General features: G+C 34.8%; 1 protein-coding gene across 1 annotated transcript; it reads left to right on the top strand.

Annotated features, from left to right (window-relative positions):
- The first annotated feature begins 3,419 nt into the window (after positions 1–3,419).
- On the top strand, positions 3,420–5,433 carry LOC114715017 (uncharacterized). The gene is made up of 2 exons (XM_028899821.1): positions 3,420–3,800; positions 5,299–5,433. Exons 1-2 carry the CDS (start codon positions 3,420–3,422, stop codon positions 5,431–5,433), a joined length of 516 nt encoding a protein of 171 aa, XP_028755654.1.
- The last annotated feature ends 18,020 nt before the right edge of the window (positions 5,434–23,453 follow it).

The following is a 23,453-nucleotide window of genomic DNA, read 5'->3' as shown; positions in this document are numbered from 1 at the left end:
TGCTTTTTGTTTTTCTTGTTGTTCCTTCTTGCTCCCACAAGTGCCAAACCCTAACATGGCAATCCATAAAAAGGGCAGCAAGAATCATCAACCATTCCTCATAAAATCAATAACATAACTCAAGTAACTCCTAAACCCCTTAAAGCTTCCATTTTTGTTCTTGAATTTTTAGAGTTGGTTTCCATAAACCCTAAAAATTTCCTCTTGACTCAACCCTACATGATTTTTCATGTAGATTCCAAATATCTACTTGGATTTAACAAAATAAATTTCCTTCCTTCAGGTTCAGCTTGGCCGAACCATTAGGGTTCAAAACCCAAAAATTGCAACTTTGATTCTATGGCTTCCAACACTTGTTCTTTAGGTTTACCCTACACCATTTTTCAGTTTGAACACAATGGTAGCCTCAAAACTTTGGAAAACACATCCTAGGGTTCAGTTTTGGTCTTTGCCAAACCAAACCTCTTGAAGTTCAACCATGAAAAACTTTTCAAAACAACACTAAACCACTTGAAACCATCTTAAATCATAGTGTTCTAACTATGTTTAACAACAAAACCTCCTTCCCTACACTATACCCATTTCGGCCAGCAACAAGAAGGGAAAAGAAGTAATTTTTCCAACCATACAAATCAATAAAACAAAGCAACCAACATCTTAAGACAACTTACCAAGCTTGGATCTTCGTTGGAAGGTCAAATATGATTGCTTTTGCTTGATCTCTTCACAAAATCACTCTTGCTCTCTCTCTTTTCTCTTTAGCATGAAATGAGGTCTGATTATGGGGGAGGAAAAGCTCATCAATGCTCACAAAATATCCCACCAACCATCATTAATGATATGCCATGTGTCAAGAGCCTAATTAGTCTTAATCCTCTCTCTTAATTAACTTAAATCATAATGTAATTAATTTCAAAGTCAAGATCCTCTCCATTGGCAGCTTGACACTTGGAAAGCTTTAATTACCATCCATTAAAGGCTTAACAAGTGGCAACTTGTGGGCCAAGCAAAGTGCAAGACTCCACTTCTTGCTTTATTAGTGTACTTTTACTCCGGGTTTAACTTTTTTTCTATAATTACAGTACTCAGGCCTCTGTAATTATTTCTTGTCAGATCCATAAATTATTCTCTTCATTTTTATCTTTCCAAATTTCCCTCTTCGTCTCAAAATTAATTTCCCAATAATTAAATAAAATAGAAAACTAATTTCCTTCTCTTTAGTGATTTTTCCACTTTTCAGAGGAATTGGGAAAAATCTTGGACACTTGAGCGTCTTATTTTAATTCCATAATCTCTTATAATTTCTTGGAATATCATAGGAATTTTCTTGGGATTTTATTCTTCTTAAAAATATTTATTTGGAATTTTCCAAATAAAGACCTTAAACTAGCTTAAATTGCCCTTAAATTCCTTTGTAATTTCTTTAAGGGCAAATTGGTCATAAAACTAATTTTATAATCCCATATAATTCTCAAAAACATTATCCTTATTTTTTTCTTAATTTTCTGAGACTCAGAATTATTTTTCCATAATTATTCTTGACCAATTTTCCTTAATTAGTCAAACTTTTCATAATTGGCTTGGAAAATTATAATAATTATTTTCCGCCAAAATTATTCTATTTCTCCTTGTCATTTTTGGCCTTTAAATATTTAGGGATATTCTTATTCCTAATTACCATATTACTAGATGTGACAGATATTCATGGATGACTTCAGTATGTATGGTAACTCTTTTGCTGCATGTTTGTCTAGCTGAGAAAAGGTTTTACAAAGATGCATTGAAAAGAAGCTAGTATTGAATTTTGAAAAATGCCACTTTATGGTCAATGAAGGCATAGTTTTGGGCCATTTGATTTCTTGTAAAGGCATAGAAGTAGACAAGGCAAAAATTAAAATTATCTCTCTCCTTCCATACGCTACTAATCTCAAAGAAATTTGATCCTTTTTGGGGCATGCAGGGTTCTATATGAGATTTAGAAAAGATTTTAGCAAAATTGCCTTACCACTTTCAAACCTTTTAAAAAGGATCCCAAATTTCAATTTAATGAAACTTGTAAAATTGCCCTTGAAAGCTAAACTAATTTCTCCACCATCCTAGTTGCTCCAAATTGGCACTTACACTTTTAGATCTCTTATGATGCCTCTAATTTTACTGTTGGAGCCATGTTAGGACAAAAGGAAGATAAACTCTCAAAGGTGATCGCCTATGCATCAAAAACCTTAGATGCTACGCAAGTCAGTTACACAACCACTGAGAAAGAGCTTTTTGCCGTGATTTTTTGCTCTAGATAAGTTCAGACCTTATTTGATTAATTCCAAGGTTGTTGTGTTCACTAATCATGTAGCAACACGGTATCTTTTCAAGCAAAACCTCAGTTGCTTCGTTGGGCTCTCTTTTTACAAGAGTTTGATCTTGAGATTAGGGACCAAGCCGAAGCTGAAAACCATGTGGCCGATCATTTGAGCCAGTTACCCTTAGATACAAGGAGAATTGATAAATCTCACCTTATCTTTGATTCTTTTCCTGATGAGATATTATGTTCCATAGCTCTTGGGGGCCTTGGTATGCTCACTTTGTGAATTATCTCATGACCGGACCAACCCTGCCTTCTATGTCCACTCATCATGTGTAGAAGCTCCAAGTAGAGTCCAAATACTATGTGTGGGATGAACCATTTCTATAGAGGCTATACGGGGACCGGATTATAAGACAATACATGCCCTAAGAAGAGCAACAACAAATTATCTCTGCTTGCCATACCATGTCTTTTGGGGGGCATTTCAGCTCGAAGAGGACAGCTTGGAAAATTTTAAAGAGTGAGTTTTACTGGCCTTCTTTATTTAAAGACTGCTATGGACTCTGTAAATCTTATGAGACATGCCAAAAATTTGGGGGAGTGAGATGGAGGCATGAGATGCCTTAAAAGCCCATGTTATTCTGTGAAATGTTTGATGTTTGGGGTATCAATTTTATGAGCCCCTTCTCTCCTTCCAATGGCTTCAATTATATCCTTCTAGTAGCTAATTATCTTTCCAAATGGATAGAGGCCATTCCCACCTAAAAAGATGATGCCAAAACCGTAGTTGAGCTTGTGAAGTCTAACATTTTTAGTCGACTTAGGGTTCTCAGGGCTTTAGTGAGTGATCAAGGAACCCATTTCTGTAATAGGCTTCTTAGTAGCCTACTTGTTAGATATGGGGTCACACACAAACCTCTACTGCCTATCACCCTCAGACAAATAAGCAGAGGTATCTAACCAAGAAATCAAGTGGATCTTAGAGAAGATGGCAAAGCCTTCGAGAAAATATTAGAGTTTGAAGCTCAATGATGCGCTGTGGGCATACCGAACAGCATTCAAAAACCCTCTAGGGATGTCTCCATACTACTTTGTCTATAGAAAATCATGCCACTTACTAATGGAATTGGAACATAAAGCTTATTGGGCTGTTTTGACATGCAAGAAGGAAATAGACAAAGCTGGCAAGGAAAGGCTATTTCAGCCTCAAGAGATAGATGAAATGAGACCAGAGGCCTATGACAACTCTCGGATGTACAAGGAAAATTGCAGGGCCATTCACGATAGTAGTATCTTGAGGAAGAGTTTCAAGCTTGGTGACAGGGTCCTTAAATTCATAGCCCAGTTCAAATTTAGAGACGAGAAGCTGAAGGAGAGATGGGACGGACCTTACACCATAACAAAGGTCCTTGGCTATGGAGCATTTGAGCTCAAGGATAAAAAGGATGGCACTACACATCTAGCTAATGGACATCTCCTCAAGCTTTTCTGTGGCAAGCCTGTAGAAACATAACCTCAGGTTGTTTCTTTACTCTCTTTATCTTTTATCATTTTAAGATGGCTCGTGATATCAATTGTTGCTTAGATTGTTGGATTTGTGTGAGGGAGGAAACTCTCTAGTAGTGTAGATATTCTTTGCTTTTATAGTTTGTCTTGTTTGTTCTTTGTTGTTTTTTTTTTTGCTGGTGTATTTCCTTTACTCTATTCCTCCCTTGTTTTGCTGCAAGTTCTGGCTTGAGTGGTGCTGTATGCTGTTTTTCTAGTTGATGATTGCTGCATGATGCTGTTTTGGGGGTAGTCCTGTTTTAGTTTAGAGGTTTTTGTTACTGGGGCTTGTTTTGCTAAGGGTATTGGGTCACTGGTTTGGTATAGGGGCTTAGAATTCAGTGTTTGTTAGCCAGAAGGGTTGTTAGTGGTTTCCTAAGGTTGCTCTCGGTCTATGTTATTTGTCGTGACTAGCACCTAGTTTGTCGCGACCAACTCTGCCTTTCTTGACTTCCCGAAAGCCTCTGAACAATTTTTAATCGCAACTAAAATTCTGTTTGGTCGTGACAAAAAAGCTTTATTTTTAGAAATTTTAGACTCGTATTTTCTCTGTTTTGCCCTTATTTATTCAATGAAATTCCCCATTTGCCCTTTGAATCTTCCCCCAAAAGCATCCACATTCCTTTGGGCCTCCAAAAACCCTAGGTCTTTTAGTCCTTTCACCCCCAAAACCCAATTTCTATAGTTTCCCTCATCAGAAACCATCCAGTTTGCCAACCCAGTCTTCCTCTGCCTCAACCTGCTCTACTTCACTCAATTCTACCAGCAATCGTTTGTGCACTTCCCTAAGGCCGTCACCTCACTCCAACCTACTTGCTCCACTCCTTTCCCTATATGTTAAAGGTGATTACGGTCTCTCCCTCCATGTTCCTTCTATTATTCATTTTTTTAGTTTTTAAAGGAAGGGTGTTCAGGTTTCATTGATGCTTTGTGTTAGGTAGAGTGGTTAGAATGGTATTTATGATGTATACACTGTTGTTGGGCTGTGTTTTGTTGATAAATTGAACTGGTTTGTAAGTTTTGTGCTTGGTATTGTTGGATTTTTTGGTTTCTCTGCGTAAACCCTGGTTTTCGTGAACTTTTGTCATATTGCATCACGGCAACATATGTTTCTTCATCATGACCAGCTGTTTTTACAGAAGCTAGAACAGGAACCATTATGTATATTCGTTGTGACCAAGGTTCCTGTTTGGTCACAACGAATAGGCTGAAACCTTTCTGTTCCGGATTTCTCTGACTATTTTTGAACTACACTTGCAATCGATTTCTTTTAATTCTTTTGAACCTTTCTTCAAACCAGTTCAGCTTGTTCAGCTTTAGTTGAGAAGAGGAGTACAGTGTCTCAGGATTTATCTAGCATAGTTTCTTTTTCCTTCTTAGTAGTTTAGGAAGTTGCTTTTATGTGTTTTGTTCATGTGTGTTTGTGTCTTGTGTGTGCTGTTTTACTTTTGCAGATGTCTCCTAATAATGCCCCAACTGAAACCAAAGAGCAAGCCCAAACCATTATTTATTCTCGGAACCTGCTGCTAGAAAGGGAATTCCCGAATTCTGATGAATGTGTGCCATTAAAAGGGGTTTTAGAGAAATGATGAAAAAGAGAGAGCCTGGCAATGAGTACTTGGTTAGGGAGTTTTACACTACCACAAGGGTTGAGGATAAACCGATGATCAGGCTGCACCGAATGGGTATACAGTTAACAAAAGAAGCTATTCAATGGCATTATAAGTTGCTGATGGTGAAGGAGTGCAAAATTCCAGCATTACAGGAAGAATCTGAAAGATGTGGACTGGGACGACGTCATCAGTACACTATGTGTAGAGGGTGGCAATTGGGTTAAAAGGGGCAAAGACTAGTTCTACTTGGAAAGGAAGGTTATAAATGACGAAGCTCGAATCTGGCTTAACTTTTGGTGTTATAACATTATGCCCAACGCCCACATCTGTGACACCACCAAGGAAGGTGCCCTGCTCTTGTATTTGCTAATGGCAGGGGAACCAGTTGACATTCCTCTGATTGTTTTGGAGTCTATTCTGCAGTGTGCTCGCTCCACCAAAGCCAATCTAGTGTTCCCCCAGTTGATCTCTGAGCTTTGTATTAAAATGAGAATGCCGGTGGAGGATGATCACAATTTATTTGAGGGAATCCAAACTAAATGCTACAAGCCCTCCAATAAGCGGGCTGCAGAGGTGCGTTGCCAAAAAAAGGGCAAGAGAGTTGCTGAAGACGACCTTGCTGACACTGCAGAAGAGGCTGAGGGAACCGGTGGGTCTAGTATCACTATGGAGAGCCTCAGCCGGTAAATTGCCTCACTCCAGGATAGCTTTGACCAGAGGATTACGGCTTTGTAGAATTATGTCCTCACTTAAGAAGCCCAGCGACAACAATTCTTTGATCCTATGATGCTAGCTTTGACTACACAGTTTGGGATTCCTTTGCCTCCTAGGTTTGAAGGAGCATTCAGCACCAGTTGTTCTAGTTACAAGGGCCATTTGAACCACCTACTGGACCCTCTAGCTCCCAGCTGTTGAATAGGGAAGCACTTACAGAGGAGAGGAGGGCAGATGACAAGGACTAGAGCCCATTTTACCCCTAATTATTTCCCTTTTGCTGTATCTCTTTTTCTGCTTGTGGTTGATTTTGGATGTTACCTGGATTCTATACTGTTTTGAACCTTGACTTTGATTTGCTCTTGATGTTGCCTTTGACTTTAAGTTGTAATGGTATTTGTATAAGCTCCCTGTTGCTTTAATTGCTCTCTGTTATGTTTCACTCATTCTCGTGTGTTTCGTGGGGCCTCAAGTTTTTGTGGTGTTGTTTTTTACAATGAGGACATTATAGCATTCGAGTATAGGGGAGGGGAGTATTTGTGCTCATTTGTTTCTTCTTTTGCCTCTGCCTTTATTCTGGTCACAGCGAGTAGTTATCTTGGTCACGATAAAGTGTTGTTTCTTGTGTGTTTTGCTCTCAGTTTGTTGATTCATCGCAACTAGTGCCAAGTTAGCCGCAACGAAGTTTCACTTCTGTGGCTCTATGATCATTGTGCTCGCGACAAATGACTGTTTTAGTCACGACAAGTATGCAAGGTTTTCCATAGAAGCTGTTTTGTATGGTGTGCAGAGGTCTAACTAAAACTCACCCACATTTGGACTTTGATTACTTACTCTTGCAAGGAAACTTTTTTTCAAGATTTTCAAGTTGTATTGAAACTCTTTCAATTCTTGACTCATTCATGGGTGGTTGAAACTTTTCAAATGGTTTTCATTCTGTGATTTGCAAATTTAGTGAATTTATTCATGCATTGGGATTAATCTTGCATTCGATTGAGCATTATGGATGCATATGAGAGATCTAACCTTGTTGGAAGTTATTTGTGGCCAAATTCCTTTCTAGTGTGACTTGTCCACTTGATTTTACATTCTCTAGAACTTGTTCTGGTTCTTTGTCAAAGCTTCATATGCATTGGTGTTCTGGATAAGATAAAGGCATTCATTTTTAAACCCTTTATCCAAACACAAGCTACTTCGTTTAATCCTTGTTCACCCCTTTGAGCCTTCTTCAAATTTAAGTACCAACACATGTATTGTTTATTCAAAGCCCTAACTACACTTTTCATTACTGCATCTGTGATGTTGTACTTTATCTTCTTGGGTTTGGAAATGCCAAAATGTTGAAAAGAAAGAGAGGAAAATATATATATATATATATATATAAGGGATCCTTAGAATAAAATTTTTGAAATAGGCAATTTTCTTGGTAGGTTGAAGATTAAAGTTTTGTGCTTCAATCAATAAAAAGCTAGCTAGAAATCAATTTTGGATATTGGTACTTGTTTTATTCATTCCATTTAGCCTTCATTCATTATTACACCCCTTAAAGTCCTTTTGATCTAGTGTATCGTTGCATTCTTAGTGGAGATAGTAAAATCATTACAAACGTGAGTTTGTTTTGTCAAGTGGATTTGAGAGAAAATGACCCAATTAAGGTGAGTTGAGCGATACACTTTTATCCTTTGAGTGATCTCTGATGCTCATTCCCTTTGGTTGATTGATTGTTTTGGTTAAACACTTTGCATGGTTTTTCTCACTATTTTTGCTTGTTAGAGAGTCCTATTATTTGATTTGTCGCTTTCATCCCATGGGTTAGTTGAGTTACTATTAGTTTTTGATGTATGCTTGATTGGTTGTGAGGAGCACTTGTTATCGTTTGTGCCTGACTCCAGTCTTTTCACAACTCTTGTATCTCTTTCCATTTTGCTCAGGAGCGCAAATGTCTAAGTGTGGGGGAGTTGATTTGACCAAGTTTTACTGTATTAATTCATGTCCAATTGCATGTTTTTAGAGGAATTAATTGGTTTAAAATGCATGTTTTGATGTGAATTTTAGTAATCTATAATTACGGATTTAAATTCTCATTAAGCACTTTGTAGGGGCAAAACGGTCAAATTTGCATCATTTTAAGTAATCATCATTTACAAAATTGAATTGGATGTTACAAGTGCTTAATTTGATTTTCAGGTCATGGGTTGTGCGAAAAATATCTCCAAAGGACCTACGTTCGAGGGAATTATAGTTGAGGCCCAACAGATTACAGCAATTCCAGAAAAGGCCCAACTAAATGTAGCAGTTCGTTTTGACTATTTAGTTGCGATGAAATGTATGTTTGGTCATGACAAAAAAATGCTGACATAGAATCAGGTTTTAAACCTCAGATTGTGATTTTGGGAAATAGACCACGCGAGCCAGCCGCCATTCACCGTCCAAACACTCCTATTTTTGTCTCCTAGGGTTCTTCAAGGGTTCTTGGGGTTCTTTTATTGATTGCCACCAATTTTAACCTCTTTCCCACCTCATTCCATCAGTTTTCTGCACCATCCATCATTTACCTTCATCTGTTATGGCTGGTGCTGTGATTTCAGAGCTTGGAGGAGCTGCTTCTAAGGTCATGAAGGCTAGAATGTTTTGCCCTAAGGAGTTTTGATGAGGGTTTGAGCTTAGGACTTAATTTGGGGAGTTTTACTTCATCTTTTTTGTTAATTTAATAACATTTCAGTTGTTCTTGGTTAGAAATTCTGTGTTGTTATTAAAGCTGAACTTTAATGTTACTATCTTGTTATTTTGGATTGGATTCTAAGAATTTATGCCTTGGTATTTGTTTTGTAATGAAAATTCTACATTTAGTCCTGTGAATTTGATTGGTTTTATTCCACGTTTGGTTTTGATTAATTATGGTACCTTGCTAGCATTATTGGTTATTGTGTTTAAGTTGTTGTTACCATTGTATCAGTCTCACCAAGTGTTCATTCATGAGGGTGGTTAGTTTTGTTATGAGTCTTTGGGTCAAAGGTTTCATTAACATACTAGTTTGCCAAAGTTTGGAAGGTTTCCAAACTAGCTAAGATTGGTTTTAAAGTAAACTCCTAACACATTTTAAAGTGATGAAGGCTTAATCAATTCTCTAAGGGGCATTTTATCAATTAACTTTACAAATTATCATTTTGATTGTTTTCTTTACTGTTGTTTTAATTTACTGAAAGAAAAAAAGACCAAAAGATTTTTCTGCTTCCTTTTGATTGCATTGGAATTTAATTCAGTTTTAAAATCCCCCAAATTTTATCTCCGCACAATTTTGTCACAAGATTGCATAGGAACAAGTGAGGCTCCTCGAAGTGAACACGACTCGGATTGTGCCTCTACAGTGCATTCCATTCGGAACTGATTGTTTTGGAGAGCCTATAACGACTAAGGCTTCATCAGCCTTCAATTCTTAGAAAGCTGCCTTAGACTTCTCATTCCAAATAAACAGTTGGGCTTTCTTGGTCAAGTTAGTTAGAGGCATGGCAATTTGAGAAAATCCCTTAATAAACCCCCAGTAATACCCTACTAAACCCATGATACTTCTCACCTCTATGACAGATTTTGGGGATTTTCATTTCAACACGACATTAACCTTGCTAGGATCAATAGCCACTCTCTTGGTAGATACTACGTGACCTCTCAAACTTGCTTAACTTAGCATACAATTGATGATCTCTCAATATTTAAAATGCAATGTAAAGATGCTATTGGTATTCTTCCTCGTTCTTGGAGTATATCAAGATATTATCTATAAACACCACAATGAACTTGTCCAAGTACAACCTAAAGATCTATTTCATATAGTCCATAAACACCGCTAGAGCATTCGTTAAACTGAAAGGCATTACCAAAAACTCGCAGTGCCTATATTTGGTGTGAATACCGTCTTTGGGATGTCTTCTGCTCTACCTCTTAACTAGTGATATCCATACCTTAAGTCGATCTTGGAAAACACCGCTAAGCCCATTAGCTGATCTAGCAAGTCATCAATCCTAGGCAAAGAATATTTATTCTTAATAGTCACTTTGTTCAACTGCGTATAATCTATACACAATCTCAGGCTCCTATCCTCTTTTCTCATAAACAGTGGTGATCCCCACGGTGAGACACTAGTTGGTCTAATAAAACCTTTATCAAGTAACTCTTTGATATGCTTTTTTAGCTCTACCAATTCAGAAGTGACATCCTATATAGTACTTTAGAAATTAGAGCTGTCCCTAGCACTCAACTTCCCTCTTAGGGTGTAAACTGGACACTTCCTTAGGAAATACCTTAGGAAACTCTTTTACTACCTTGATCTGCTCAATACCAACTTCCTTATCCATACTAACAGAAAAGAAAATAGTGTAGGCCTGACAATCTTTCTAAATACACTTAGTTGCTTGAGTAGCAGATAACCACAAAAGACCATTAATAGCCTCAACTATCATAGTGCACAAAGGAAGGGTTAGTATCTTCCTTTTGTAATCCAAATGGCATTATTTGCTAATAGCCAATCCATGCCAATAATAACATCAATACCCTTAAGGGGTAGACAAATCAAATCAATCATAGACTCATGATTATCAAATTTAAGCATGAGACTTAATCCTTATTGGAGTTGACACTTTCAATAAGCAAGATAAATCATGCATTGGAAATTTAAACATTCAAGCACAATCTACAGCAATAAAAGAATGAGTGGCACCAGAATCAAATAACACAAGTATATCATGTCCTTGAAAAGAAACAGTACCTCTAATTAGATTAGGAGACGTACCGACCTCCTCTCTAGTCAAGGCAAAAACTCTCCCTAGAACTGTGGATCTGAAACTAGGAGTTTGTTGCTGTGCCTCCAGACAATTGTGAGCTAGGTGTCCAAACTTATGACATTTGTAGCATTCCAACACTGCCCTTATGATTCTTCCCACATCTCAAGCAAGGACCACTAATACTTAGTGTGGATCTGGCAGACTCACGGTAGACACTCTGATCTCCTCCTATATGGCTCCCCTGAGCCTGTCTCCTCTGTATAAAGCCTTTATAGGTTGAATACTTTTGACTCTGGCTCTTTCCTCTACTTGAGCTCCCCCAGCTCCCATAACTATAGCTACTCTTCTTATTAATTCCTCTAATCAGCCTCATAAAATTGGAGAACCTGCCTTGGTTATCTCGGCACTAGCTTTCCTCTACCTCTCGGGTCCTGCGGGAACCATCCTGAGTTTCGTGTAGGCATTCTTGAAATTCTTAAACTCATATAAGGCTATTTGTTGCTTTAACTCTAGCCTCACCCATTCAATCAATTGTTAGGCCATCCACTCTAGGTTATCCTTCTGCTGTAGGTAGGTAACATGCTTGAAGAGGTCAATATACTTGGCAATAAACTCATCCTCATGTTCTCATTGAAAAAAAAACTCATCCTCATGTATGTTCTCTTGTTGAAGAGCATAAAAAGCTATTTTTTTCCCCTTATCTCATGGCTGGGGGAAAGTAGTTATCAAAGGACATTTGTTTAAATTCTTTCCAAGTAACCCCCAAGTCATCTATGTCGCTTATGCTCCTCCACCACCTCTTAGCTCGGTTGGTCTCTCTATGTCATCGATCCAAGCCTTATCTTTATCAGGATCTATATCATCACACCTTACTTTTAGACCTCATTTAACCTCAATTGGAATCATTTAGAATTGTTTCTTATTGCTCAAAGTTGGAAAAATTTAAACTTTAAATTTCTTGAAATTGTGGCTACTAATTCATTGTAACCCTAATAAAGGCCAAACTTTGAAAATTCATAACTAATTCCAGAAAAATCAAAATGAGATAGTTCCAAGTTCTATGAAAAGCTCTTAACATGCTCTTTAAAGAAAAAATATCATTGGCATCCAGAACTCATTCATTAATCCCAGATTTTGTTCAAAGTGGTACTATTTATTTGGTAAATTTTCAACTTTTCAGAATTTATGCCTAACTTTAGAAGGGCATAATTTCCTTACAAAACTCCAAGTTTAATAAAATACCCATTGTTTGTAAAGCTAAAAATGAGATCTATAAGCTTATCAAATTTCAGCTCTAACCAATTACACAAAATTTTGGTCAAACTTTGCCTTTAAAAAGTCAACTTTTATCCCTTTAAGTTACCATTCTTGGTTTTTCTTTTCTTTTTAATCCATATAACCCTTGTAATCACTCATACCATAGGGAAACATGACTTTTTGATGAAATATGCACATACATGTCATTGTTGATCATTGTAACAAGTATTCAACATAATTTACAATAATCCATAATAATTACAAACTTTGTTTCAAAGAGGCATATTGATCAATTCTCTCACAAAATGACCTCCTTCCCTTTGTCTTTGCTTGGTCCAACTCCTAGATAGTGAATTTTGAACATAATAGAATGAGATTTCATAGAAATCTCAGTAGCAAAGAACAATAATCATCATGCAATTCATGCTATGTAAAAATGTGACATATGTACATAAAATCAACATCATTACGCAACAAATCATATGCATATCATTTGCCATGAAAAGAGAGCAATCAATCAAGTCATCAAGCCATTCCTCATGCATTTTGCCAAGGCATATTCAACATATAATCACATAATTTGCTCAATCACATCATGGCAATATCAAACAAGTAACACATACACATTTAAACAACTAAGAAAGCAATCAAATGTGCATGTGTTCAATACTACCTCTTAGTTGATGAACCAATTTGGCCTCTTTGGGAATATTGGATTCCTCTTTGATTTCTTGCAATATGCCTATCATTCCAAGCATAAACACATTCTAAATCACCAATAATTCAAGCATAAACACTAATGCCTTGATATTAAATTCAATTAAGCCCCTTTTTCCTTGATTTTTAACATAATTAGAATCTTTGTTTCAATTAAACTCTTGGGCCATTTTTACACAATTTTTCATGTAGAATCCAAATATCCAATTAGATATTACCAAATCACATTCCTTCCCTTCCATTTTGAATTGGCCGAATAGGGTAGTACAACTTTCAAAATTTTCATTTTTGATTCCAATGATTTTAAACACTTTTCCTTGGTGGTTCCCTACGCAAAAACACCTTTTAAACTCATTGGAATCATCGAATCACATTGAAACAAACTCCTACCCCTAGAACACATCATGACCGAGTGGTATGCTTAAGGACCCTAAATTGGTTTTCTTCCAAAACCATATTCAATCTAACCAAAATATGACAGCACCACAACCTTAGGTTGCAACTTGAATTTCTAACCATAACAAGCTTTAAACTTAACTAAAATCAAGCTCAAACTTGCCTTGATAAATCCTTGACCAAACCTTGGTGTTTCCTCCTTCAAATGCACTGTCTAAGGCTCACTTCTAAGCTCAAGATTTCAATTTGGCAGCACCTCCCCTATATTTTCCAATTTGGTCAAATTTTTGGTGTTTTGGGAGGTATTTATAGAGAAAATTTCTAACCTCCCTCTCCTCACTTGTGGCTCCAGATGTGGCCACCTAAGAGGCCATGTGGCTTTCATCAAGTGTCCCAAACTTTTTGATCTTGCCAAGTGTCTTGTTTCATGATTTTTCCATTGATATGTTGACTTAATTTGAGCTTAAGACTCCTTAATTTTTGGGCCACCATTTGCATGAAATTTTTGGGCCCTCTTGGCCTAATATGAAGTCCAAATATGATTCAAAAAGCAAGAAAAAGTGGGGCCTACACATAAATATCAATTTTTTTGACTAAAACTCACTATTTTGGTTACTATTTCCAAAAATAGTTCTAGGCCTCTAAAAATTTACTTCTCTCTATCAAAAACTCCTTTCTAATATAGGAAATCTTTTCAAAAAATTTTGAAATTTATCTCAACCTCTAACTATTATTTTGAATTTTCTTCAAAATAGGGCTTTACCGATAAGATTTTGCTAATAAATATTCTAAAATTAATACCTGCACTTTCAAGGCTTGAAATCAATTTTATAAATTTAAATAAATATTAAGTAATTTTATCATATTTTTTCAAGAATTATTGAGGCCTCTACATGTTTAAAAGAATTACTTTTGCTCTATTTTCACTATTTTTTCCAAAAAACCTTTGTTTTCCGAAAATTCTGTAATAAGCTATTTTCTCACTATTTTCACTTTTAGGGCCTCCATTGAGGTTTTAAAACCTCTAATTTACTAATTTTCTATTTTTGAAAAATTTTCTAGAATTTTTCTTACATTTTCCCATTTTGCCGTTCCTAGATCGATAATTTTGAAAATATTAGTCCAGACCTTTTCTAGATTTTATATCATGCCTGGCTTCTTCTGTTAGTCTACTTTTCCTATTGGCCCTTCACTCAATTTGTCATCCCTCTTATCAGTGTTAATTTTTGCGGGATGTGACATATATCCCCATCAAAAGTCTTCAAGTAATGATACTCTATGTCCTTCCATACACTCTTAAGGTTGAGAATCTCCTCTTTTTCTTGTCGCACCCTCCTAAACTACTCTCTTCTCTAGTTCCTTCAACAGAACCCCTATGGGTTCCAGAATTACCCACAGACGGCTCATGAAACCTCCTCTCTTCGAACTCTTCAACAGCTTTCTTGCTTTTTAAGTCTTCCTCTAACTTCCTTACCCTCTTATCTACTACTGTAACTTCCACTTCCTTTAGCTATTGTAGTAAGGTCTCATGGTTAAATTGCAGAGGATTTGATGGTTGATTAAGAGGGTTTGTGAATTCGTCCCCACCCAGATCAGTTTGTCAGGATCGCGTCCGTACCAACCTAAGGATGGAACCTACAAAAAAGAAACAACAAGTAAAGTCAAGTACAAACACAAAGTAACAGGAAAGGTTATATGACATTATTGTATATGGCCACTAAATGTAATGTAATGACCCCCAGTTCACAGAATTTTTGGCTCTGATACCAAATTGTGACGACTATTATTCCAAAATAAACCCATTTAGATTAAATCAAATAATTTATTGAAAAGATTAACCATGATAGAAAGAAGAAACCTTAAATTATAAAATTGCTATCATAGTTAAAAAGAATAAACTTATGTCACAAGTAACATCAATCATTAACTTGGGCTTTGGACTTCCAAAGTCGAGAAATACTATTTAATCATTAACTCAAACAAAACTTATACTTTCAAACATATGAACTGATAAATCATTTTAAAATAAGCTATAGAGTCCCTTAATCAAAAGTCAACACTTTCAAAAGAGTGTCACATGCAAAGTCTTAAAGGCCCCTGGCCTTCTAATGGCCCTTGTCACATCTCGAATTTTAGGCCTAAAAGTACTAGAGGCCTAAAATGGATAGGATATCAGATCCTTCTTGACAGAGATCCCAGAGGTTCCCTTGAGGGACAAAGGGATTCCCATGGACTAAATTGTAAATAGAAAGTTTGCAAGGATTGAGAAAAGGGAAAGTTAAAGACTCTAGTGGAGTCTCGAGGCCCAAGAATAAGAAATAAAGGTGAATGTAGGCTAAAGGTTATGTTGGAGGTTTCAAGGAGGTGAATTATAAGTCAAGCCAAACTAGGGGTAAAATTCTAATTTTGTAAAGTTTTCGACTAGTAAGGGCAAAAATAGAAATTGTGCCCGAAAATCTTAGAAAAATCCCTAAAAAAGGGAAATGGTATGTTAAGGCCTATATAGGAAGTTCAGGGGTCCAGTATAAGGGTTTGAGGTAATTAAGGGCTAAAAGTTGTACTAGGAGCCTCGGTGAGAGGATTCCTGAGGCTAAACCTAAGTAGAGACCTAAAACGCAAATTTAGAAAGTTTCAAGCCGGAAAAAAAGTAGTGATGGAAAGTTGGCCTGAATACTTCAAAAAAATTTCAGAAAAATAGGAATAAGGTTCAGAGGCCTGTATGAGACTAAAAGTGACGAAAATACCCCTAGATGGAATTTGTGGAATTCTCAGGATTTTGACTAATTTTGAACATTGTTGAAAATGAATTATTTAAAATACAGAGAGGCCCCAGATAATTGGGCAAAAATAGGAAAAAATACTTGAGAAATTATCACAGGTTTTAAAAATAATTTTGTCCCCAGAAGTGAAGAGGTTGGCTTTAATAGAATTTAATGCCTATTTATACACTATCCAAAGAAAGTCAAAATCAACTGTTTAGAGGTTGACTATTGACTGAAGAAAAATTAGAGAAATTCCCCATGATGAATAAACAGTATTGGTACCCAGAGACATATTCTGGGAGTCATACATCGGTAAAAAGAATTCGATCAAGTTTACTCCGAAATAAATATTATTAATTATTTTAATGGAAGAACAAGGGAAGTGCATTACTTTTTCTTTAAGCATATTTTATAATGCTATATGGACTTATTTGAGGTAAGAAAATAGTGCCAGAATATGTCCCAATGGTCCGAGGGAAGTTAGCGCTCGAAAAAGTACCCGATACAGTGTAGAACGGCAAGATAGGTGGAGGAATGCCTATTTTAATACCAAAAGTAACCGATAAGGGTTGTATTTGGCATGAATTTTATATTAATTTTCTTCCTATTTTAATACCAAAATGATGAGGGATATGGAAGAGAAAAGTGTATCGTTAGATGAAAGACACGTGTACAGTTGGATGCAAAACATGTATACGGTTAGATTGACGACATGTGGTTTGATGATGTAAGCATGATGGGGCAAGCATGATATTATGAGGACACTTGTTACCATAAAACAGAGGAAAAAACGAATGGCCAAGATTTAATATTGCAATTTCAAGATCAATGGCTAGGATTATTTGTTCACATACTCTATATATACCCCTCCCCTCCCCTCATTTCAATCTAAGCTCATAAAACCATGAGAAAACTCTTACAAAATGAATTCTAGAGAGAGAAAGAATAAGGGGAGAGAAAGGCCAAGTCCCATGCAAGATCAAGTTCTAAAACAAGGGCTATGAGACATCAAGAAAAAGGAATGGCAAAGGTTGAGCAAGTAACATTAATGGTTGGAAGCAAAAAGGAGCAAGAAGAAAGCCTAAGGATACAAGTGCAAAGAGAATGGGAGAAGAAATCAAGAAGTAAAGCAAGGAAGAGATGAAAAGAATTTAAGAAATACATTCAATTGTATAATTTGTATGTTAATGTATGACATAAATATGTCATTAATGTTATGTGATATTAAATCATGACGATGGCATGTATAATTAATTATGATAATGTATGAGAATAGTTTATGGATTGATGGAATGAGATTATGTGAGGAAAAATTAATTATGAATTATTAATGCAAGTTAGAGGGATAAAGAATCCCTAAAGAAGCCACATATTAGTGACAAAGTGGAGGTAAGGTAAATGATTGATTCTGCCCGTAAAAATTTGCATGGTTAAATTACACATCCTGAGCTTGAAGACAAGTAATAGATCACTTAAAATGAATGTGTGTGCTAAGAGTTATGCTTGATCAAAGTTAGCGCAGAGGAACTAGAAAGTACAGTTTTGACCAAATAAACAATAACCTTCGACAAATAAACTATACAAATTGATAAGGTTAAGTTCAGTTTTATATTTTTTTTCCTATAGAGAATTGAAAGAGCTTCAAATAGAATTTTGCACCACCTCAATATGATTTTTTATAATTAGTTATGATTTTTCAAGTTAGATAAAAAAAATTTAGAATTTAACCTGTAAATAGTAACCCGAGAACCAAGTACAAGTTTCAATTCACGTGCTTGTTTCGTGAATCACTTGAATTGTAACACTTTCAAATATGTACTTTGAGGGGTTAAAAGAAGGATGTTTCAGTGCTCTCATCAAAAAGCAATAATCAAAATTTTAGTTTACACGTTAAAGGAGTTGAGCCCTATGTAGCAATATATAATAAATCAGCACAAAACAAAAGAAGGGAGGCAATACAAGCTACAACAACACATTAAGTCTCCGGGGTCTTCCCTAATAGACCACCACTTGAAGATGGTAGAAACCACAGGACAAGACAAAAGCCTCAATAACTAACTTTCTAACTCATCATACATACTAACATGTGCTTATAAGGTATCAAGTGGGATAGTTCTTAATTCTCAAAAATAGAGATATATTAATAGAAATATAAAACGTGCATATTTAGATAATCTCAATCATCCAAACCCTCACTATGGGGTTAGTACACAAGCCACATAAGTTTATCTCTTACTATGAGGGATCATCAAACATATAGGCTTATCCCTTACTTTGGGGGATGAATAAGAAGCCACAAAGGCATATCTCTCATTATGGGAGATGAAGAAAGCCAACCAATATGTACCAATGGTGGCCTTACCACGTGGTAGAATAGGATTGAACTCAAAATCCAAATAACAACCAATCATTCACAATATAACAAAAAATGTCAATCTTTTCTCAGTATAATCCATAAGATATAAATCATATATTTTTTTCAAACTTCTCAATCACAATTTCAAAAATCCCACAAGACAATTTTCACAGCTCAAAAGGTATAACATATTTACTCGAGTTCCAAATAGAATATCATTATTTTAAAATAGCAAAATACTCAAACAACATATTAGCACATATAACAAGTGGAAAGTGGTTAACTCTTGCCAAAGCAATAGTAAGGATTACCACAAGGTCAATCCTTTGCTCAACCAATAATTAATCTACACAATTAATCTAACCATAAATTAATATAAGCTAATTAATTAATTAAGTTTGTTAAATTTCTAATTTAATTTAAATTTTATTCTAAATTTTTGTAACTCGCATGATCCAAAATTAAGTATTTTATAACTAACTTATAATTTTTTAACAAGCCAAATTATTTATTTACATCCTCTGAATTATTTACTTTAATAAAAAGAATTTTCTAAAATTTGCAAATATGAGATTATTATGTTCTAAATTCTAAAAAAATCTCATTTAAAGTTTAAACGTCAAAGTCAAACCATAAAAATTCAATAGTATCTCAAATATTTATAAATGAATGATTTAATCAAAATTTTAATGATATAACTATCATATTTTGTTTCCACAAAAAATAAATTTTTTAGCTAAAATTTTAAAACCTCCAGTCACCCAATAAATAAAACTAAACCGATTAAAATCTTAGTGATATGTCGAACAACCTAAATAAATTATTTAATTTAATTTTGATCGGTAAAAAATATGATATATATATAATATAACAGATTTTTCAATTAAACAAATTAATTTAAATACTAAAAACCAACAAATGGGCAAGTCTAAACCGATTAAAATTAACTACTCATTTACCTCTAAATTCCTATAGTCATTTATTATCAAAACTCAATAATTACTTCGTACCTAAATCTCAAAATTTTCTCTTGTCACTATAGTAATACTGTCATTATAAAGCTTAAAATATATAGGAAATATTCATGAAGAAATTTTGATAAAAAGAAATAATTTTATGTACCTAAATTATCTCCAAAGCTTGCCCTCTTCCTTACAATGATTGCCGATCTGCTTCTTGCTCCCTCTCACACTCTTTCTCTCTTTCTCCTTTGCTTTTCCTTTCTTTCTTTTTTTCTTTTCCTCTTACTCTCTTTTTATCTGTAACCTTCAACCGTTCCTCTCCCTATTTTCTTCTTTCATTAGTTTCTCCCTTCCATCTTTAATTTTCTTCTTCTTCATAAATGTTGCCTTTTTTTTCCACTGAATTCAGTGGAAAATGTGGTTTTTTAAAAAAATAATGAATTATTATTATTTTATTATAATAATACCATATTATTATTTTATATTATTTATTTTATTATTTTAAAAAAAATTTACTAATTTTTTTTTTGGGCATAAATCCTAAACTCTTCCCACCTGATTAGAATTTTGTCCTCAAAATTCAAATAACCACACACAAAAATTAAAAACAGAAGCAACTCAAGGTGCTTACTAAGAAAATAAGTAAAGGTACTTGCAACGCATCCAGTCCTCAATCTCCCAAGTAGCATCACCGAGACTCATGCCCTTACAAAGAACCTTAACAAGGCGGATGGTCTTGTTTCTTAATTGTTTGCCCTTAATGTCCAAAATCTGCTTTGGTTCAATTAGATAGGTCAAATTATCTCGCAACTCGACCTCTTGGGGCTCAATAACATGAGACGGATCCAGATGATACTTCTTTAATTACAACACATGCAACACATCATGTAAACTAGAAAGATGTGGTGGTAGTGCAATCCGGTATGCAACAGGTCCAATTCAGTCCAAAATCTAGGTTATATGCAAAACCTATGCTAGATCCCACCTCGTTTGTTTGCCTTCCTTATTTCTCGAGAACTTGCAGCCTTTTTCTTCAACCTTACTGTCTCGTAGATTTATGTATTTCACATCTAGCCTAATCCTTCTTCTACTACTTAAAAGGTTAGATTTTTAACTCTCTTTGTGACCTAAACAAGACTGAGAAAATAATGGACTGTGGGCAATATTGAAAGAGGAAGGGTGCCCTAGTGCTTTCTTGTTGACCCATTACTTCTTTTTAAGGTCACTTTTGGCCTCTTCTACAGGTCATGCGGTTATAGATTCTTCTAACCCCATATTGTTCCTCTTGAGAGTTTAAGGTTATATTGTTTTGCGTGACCATGTGGTTTTGATGGTGATCAATGAAATTCTTTTATCATATGTTTTTTTTTATATTTATTGTTATTATATTTGGTGGATGGATTTGCTTCAGCTGTCATAGATGAATTTGCTTCAGATTATTGTTATTTATATAATTCATTTGCTTCAACTATCATGGATGAATTTGCTTTAGATTTTTTTGAGTATAAGTATTGACTGGGTAGGATATCTTTGTCCTGTCCTAAGACATTAACAACTTTGGGATGGGACAGGATACGGATGCAAAAGGCATCCCATCCAATTTTCTGAGATAAGACATGGGACAAGAGTCTTCCCAGTCTTTAGAGGTGGGAATATGGACCAGCGTTGCAGAACTAGCGGGCTTAAAAGGGCCGGCCCCACAATGTCAAAATTTTAAAAATACTCTAATTTACTAGGCCCGATCTTTAAGCTAACGGGCCTAGGGCCGGCCTGCGGGCTTTCAGCTTGATTAAGAAAAAATGCTATTTTTTATATTTCTCACATTTTTTATCCAAAAAAAAAAGACAATAAACCAATGAAATTATTAATAAAAGACATAAATATGAATAAAATTAAGTCACAAATACAAAATATCATCATGTATAAATATCCATCATCATCCACTAAACATCTAAAACATTCATTAACAAAATAACAACATCCAAAAGTTTCATCCATAGTGTGAATGTGTAATAAACAAACACTATCATTAATCTTTTAAAACTTCATCATTACTATAATCAATTACTTTTCTTCATAAGTATACTTTTCTTTCGTAACAAAAATATCAAGTTTTTCTTCTTTATAGAAATTTCACTTTTAAATTTTGCAGTCTAGCAATTATTTTACTTTAGTTTGAGAAACATTATTATTAAAACTCATAAATTTCTAATTCTTTTTTTTAGCAAAACATAAATTTCTAATTCAAATTATAGAATCACAAGTTATATAAGTATAAGAGTACTCTCTTATCAAATATATATATATATAATTTAAAAATATCAACACATATCATTATTAAAGTAAAAATTAACCCTTTTTTTAAAAAAATTTGTTGGACAAATTATTAGCTAAAACTAAATAAATCAAACAATTCTGTGAAATTTACTTTTAAAATGATAATAATAACTAAATATTTAAAATATCATTAACAATGTAAAAAAAATTAATAATATTAGAATTACACAAAAAAAACTTTTCAAAACAATAAAAAATTATAAAAGGGCCTAAACAGGCCAGTCCTCGGCTCTATAGAGCCGGCCCTTTTAAGCTCTTGGTCCTATAGGGCTAGCCTTGTAGAGCCTATTTTCCATTTCAGGGGAAAACTTTTAGGCCTAGCCCTCATAACTTTTGAGCCTAAACGGGCCGATCCGACGGGCTTGGCTTATTTTCCTGGCTCTACCAGTCTTGTCCTATGAGTACCCCTGTTGTGAAATACTAAAAACATACTCTAACATTCTTTGAAATGTCCTTTGACCTACCTTTTTAGGTTACTGCCCCATATTCTCCAACAGCTCTTCATCAGGTGAATCTTTTGGTCTTGTTTGTTTTTTTCCATAGTGACTACAATCTGTTCTCTTCTTTGGTTGCAACCATGTTTATTTATTTTTTTCTTCTCAAACCTCCAATCTTACCTCTTTTTTTTTGTAGACGTAGGAAAAGAACTTTTGATTTTGTAGACCATATTTGTGATTGACGCTTGATTTGGCCACTATGAGATGTTACGGCAACTTCTTCTATTTATTATTTTTGCTCTAACCCTAGCAAAGATCGTATTGTGGGCCTCCCTTATAATTGAAAATCATTTAACGTTTGGTAAAATGCATAATTGATTTTTATTTTTATTTTTTAATTTAAAAAAGGTAAAAATGAGTATTTTAGTGAAGAATAGTGGTAAAAAAAAATAATGGATTTTTAAGGCTACTATTCCTATTTTTATCTTTAAAACAAAAAAGTGGTACCACGTTAGGCTTGTTTCTATTTTTCCGCCCAAAAACATTTTAGATAATCTCATCCATATATAAGTCACTTTAACTAATTTATTATAATAAAGAAATAATAGTTAGCTCATTAAATTTTTCTCAAATTGAAATTTTGTTTCAACTTTATCCATATTAAATGAGATTATAAATGGGAGAAAGAAATATAATAAGTTACATTCAAATATTAATTACATAGATAAAACTGATAAATAAATATTAATTACTTTCTAAATAACTTATATTTTAAACAAAATTATTTTTTTAAAGTGACTTATACTACAAACCATGGGGAGTAGTTACTATTCTCTTCTTTTTTTACCAAAAGAAAAATTTTAAGAAGTTCCAAAGAGAGAGAAAGAAGAGAAGTGTGTCTAAGCTTTTCCATGAATCCCAATGACATGAACCTCTAAACTCGGCCTCCTGACTATCTGGTAGGTGGAGTAGGGGGTGGGAACAGAGCTAGTTCCTTTATTCCAAGCACTTTAGAGAGAGAAAGAAACAAGGGTTCTTCAAGAGAGGTAGAAATCCTAAAGACGAATGAGATAGTGATTGGAAAACTTGATTCAAAGGCTACGAGAAATGTATAAAGAACATAAGGTATCTTTATAAGAGAGGTCCTGTTACGGCCATGTAAGAAAGAATGGTTAGATACTAAGAAAGATTCTTAAAGACCAACTTTGCAAACTAACCCTGCGTCATTGAGGGATATTCTGATACCTTGTACTAGGATTGGTTGTGAAGGAAATTCCCAA

Source organism: Neltuma alba, unplaced genomic scaffold (assembly GCF_004799145.2).
Source record: "Neltuma alba isolate B1F8T4 unplaced genomic scaffold, ASM479914v2 tig00011571_pilon, whole genome shotgun sequence".
In the NCBI taxonomy this organism is placed as follows: Eukaryota; Viridiplantae; Streptophyta; class Magnoliopsida; order Fabales; family Fabaceae; genus Neltuma; species Neltuma alba.
This window is presented reverse-complemented; position numbering and strand designations above follow the sequence as displayed.

What these genes read in the sequence shown, in the direction of transcription:
- LOC114715017 (XM_028899821.1), top strand. Translation starts at nt 3,420, where the DNA reads ATGGAATTGGAACATAAAGCTTATTGGGCTGTTTTGACATGCAAGAAG. An exon ending in AGCTTTTCTGTGGCAAGCCT is followed by an intron (nt 3,801 to 5,298) that starts GTAGAAACATAA and finishes TTACTTTTGCAG; the next exon opens with ATGTCTCCTAATAATGCCCC.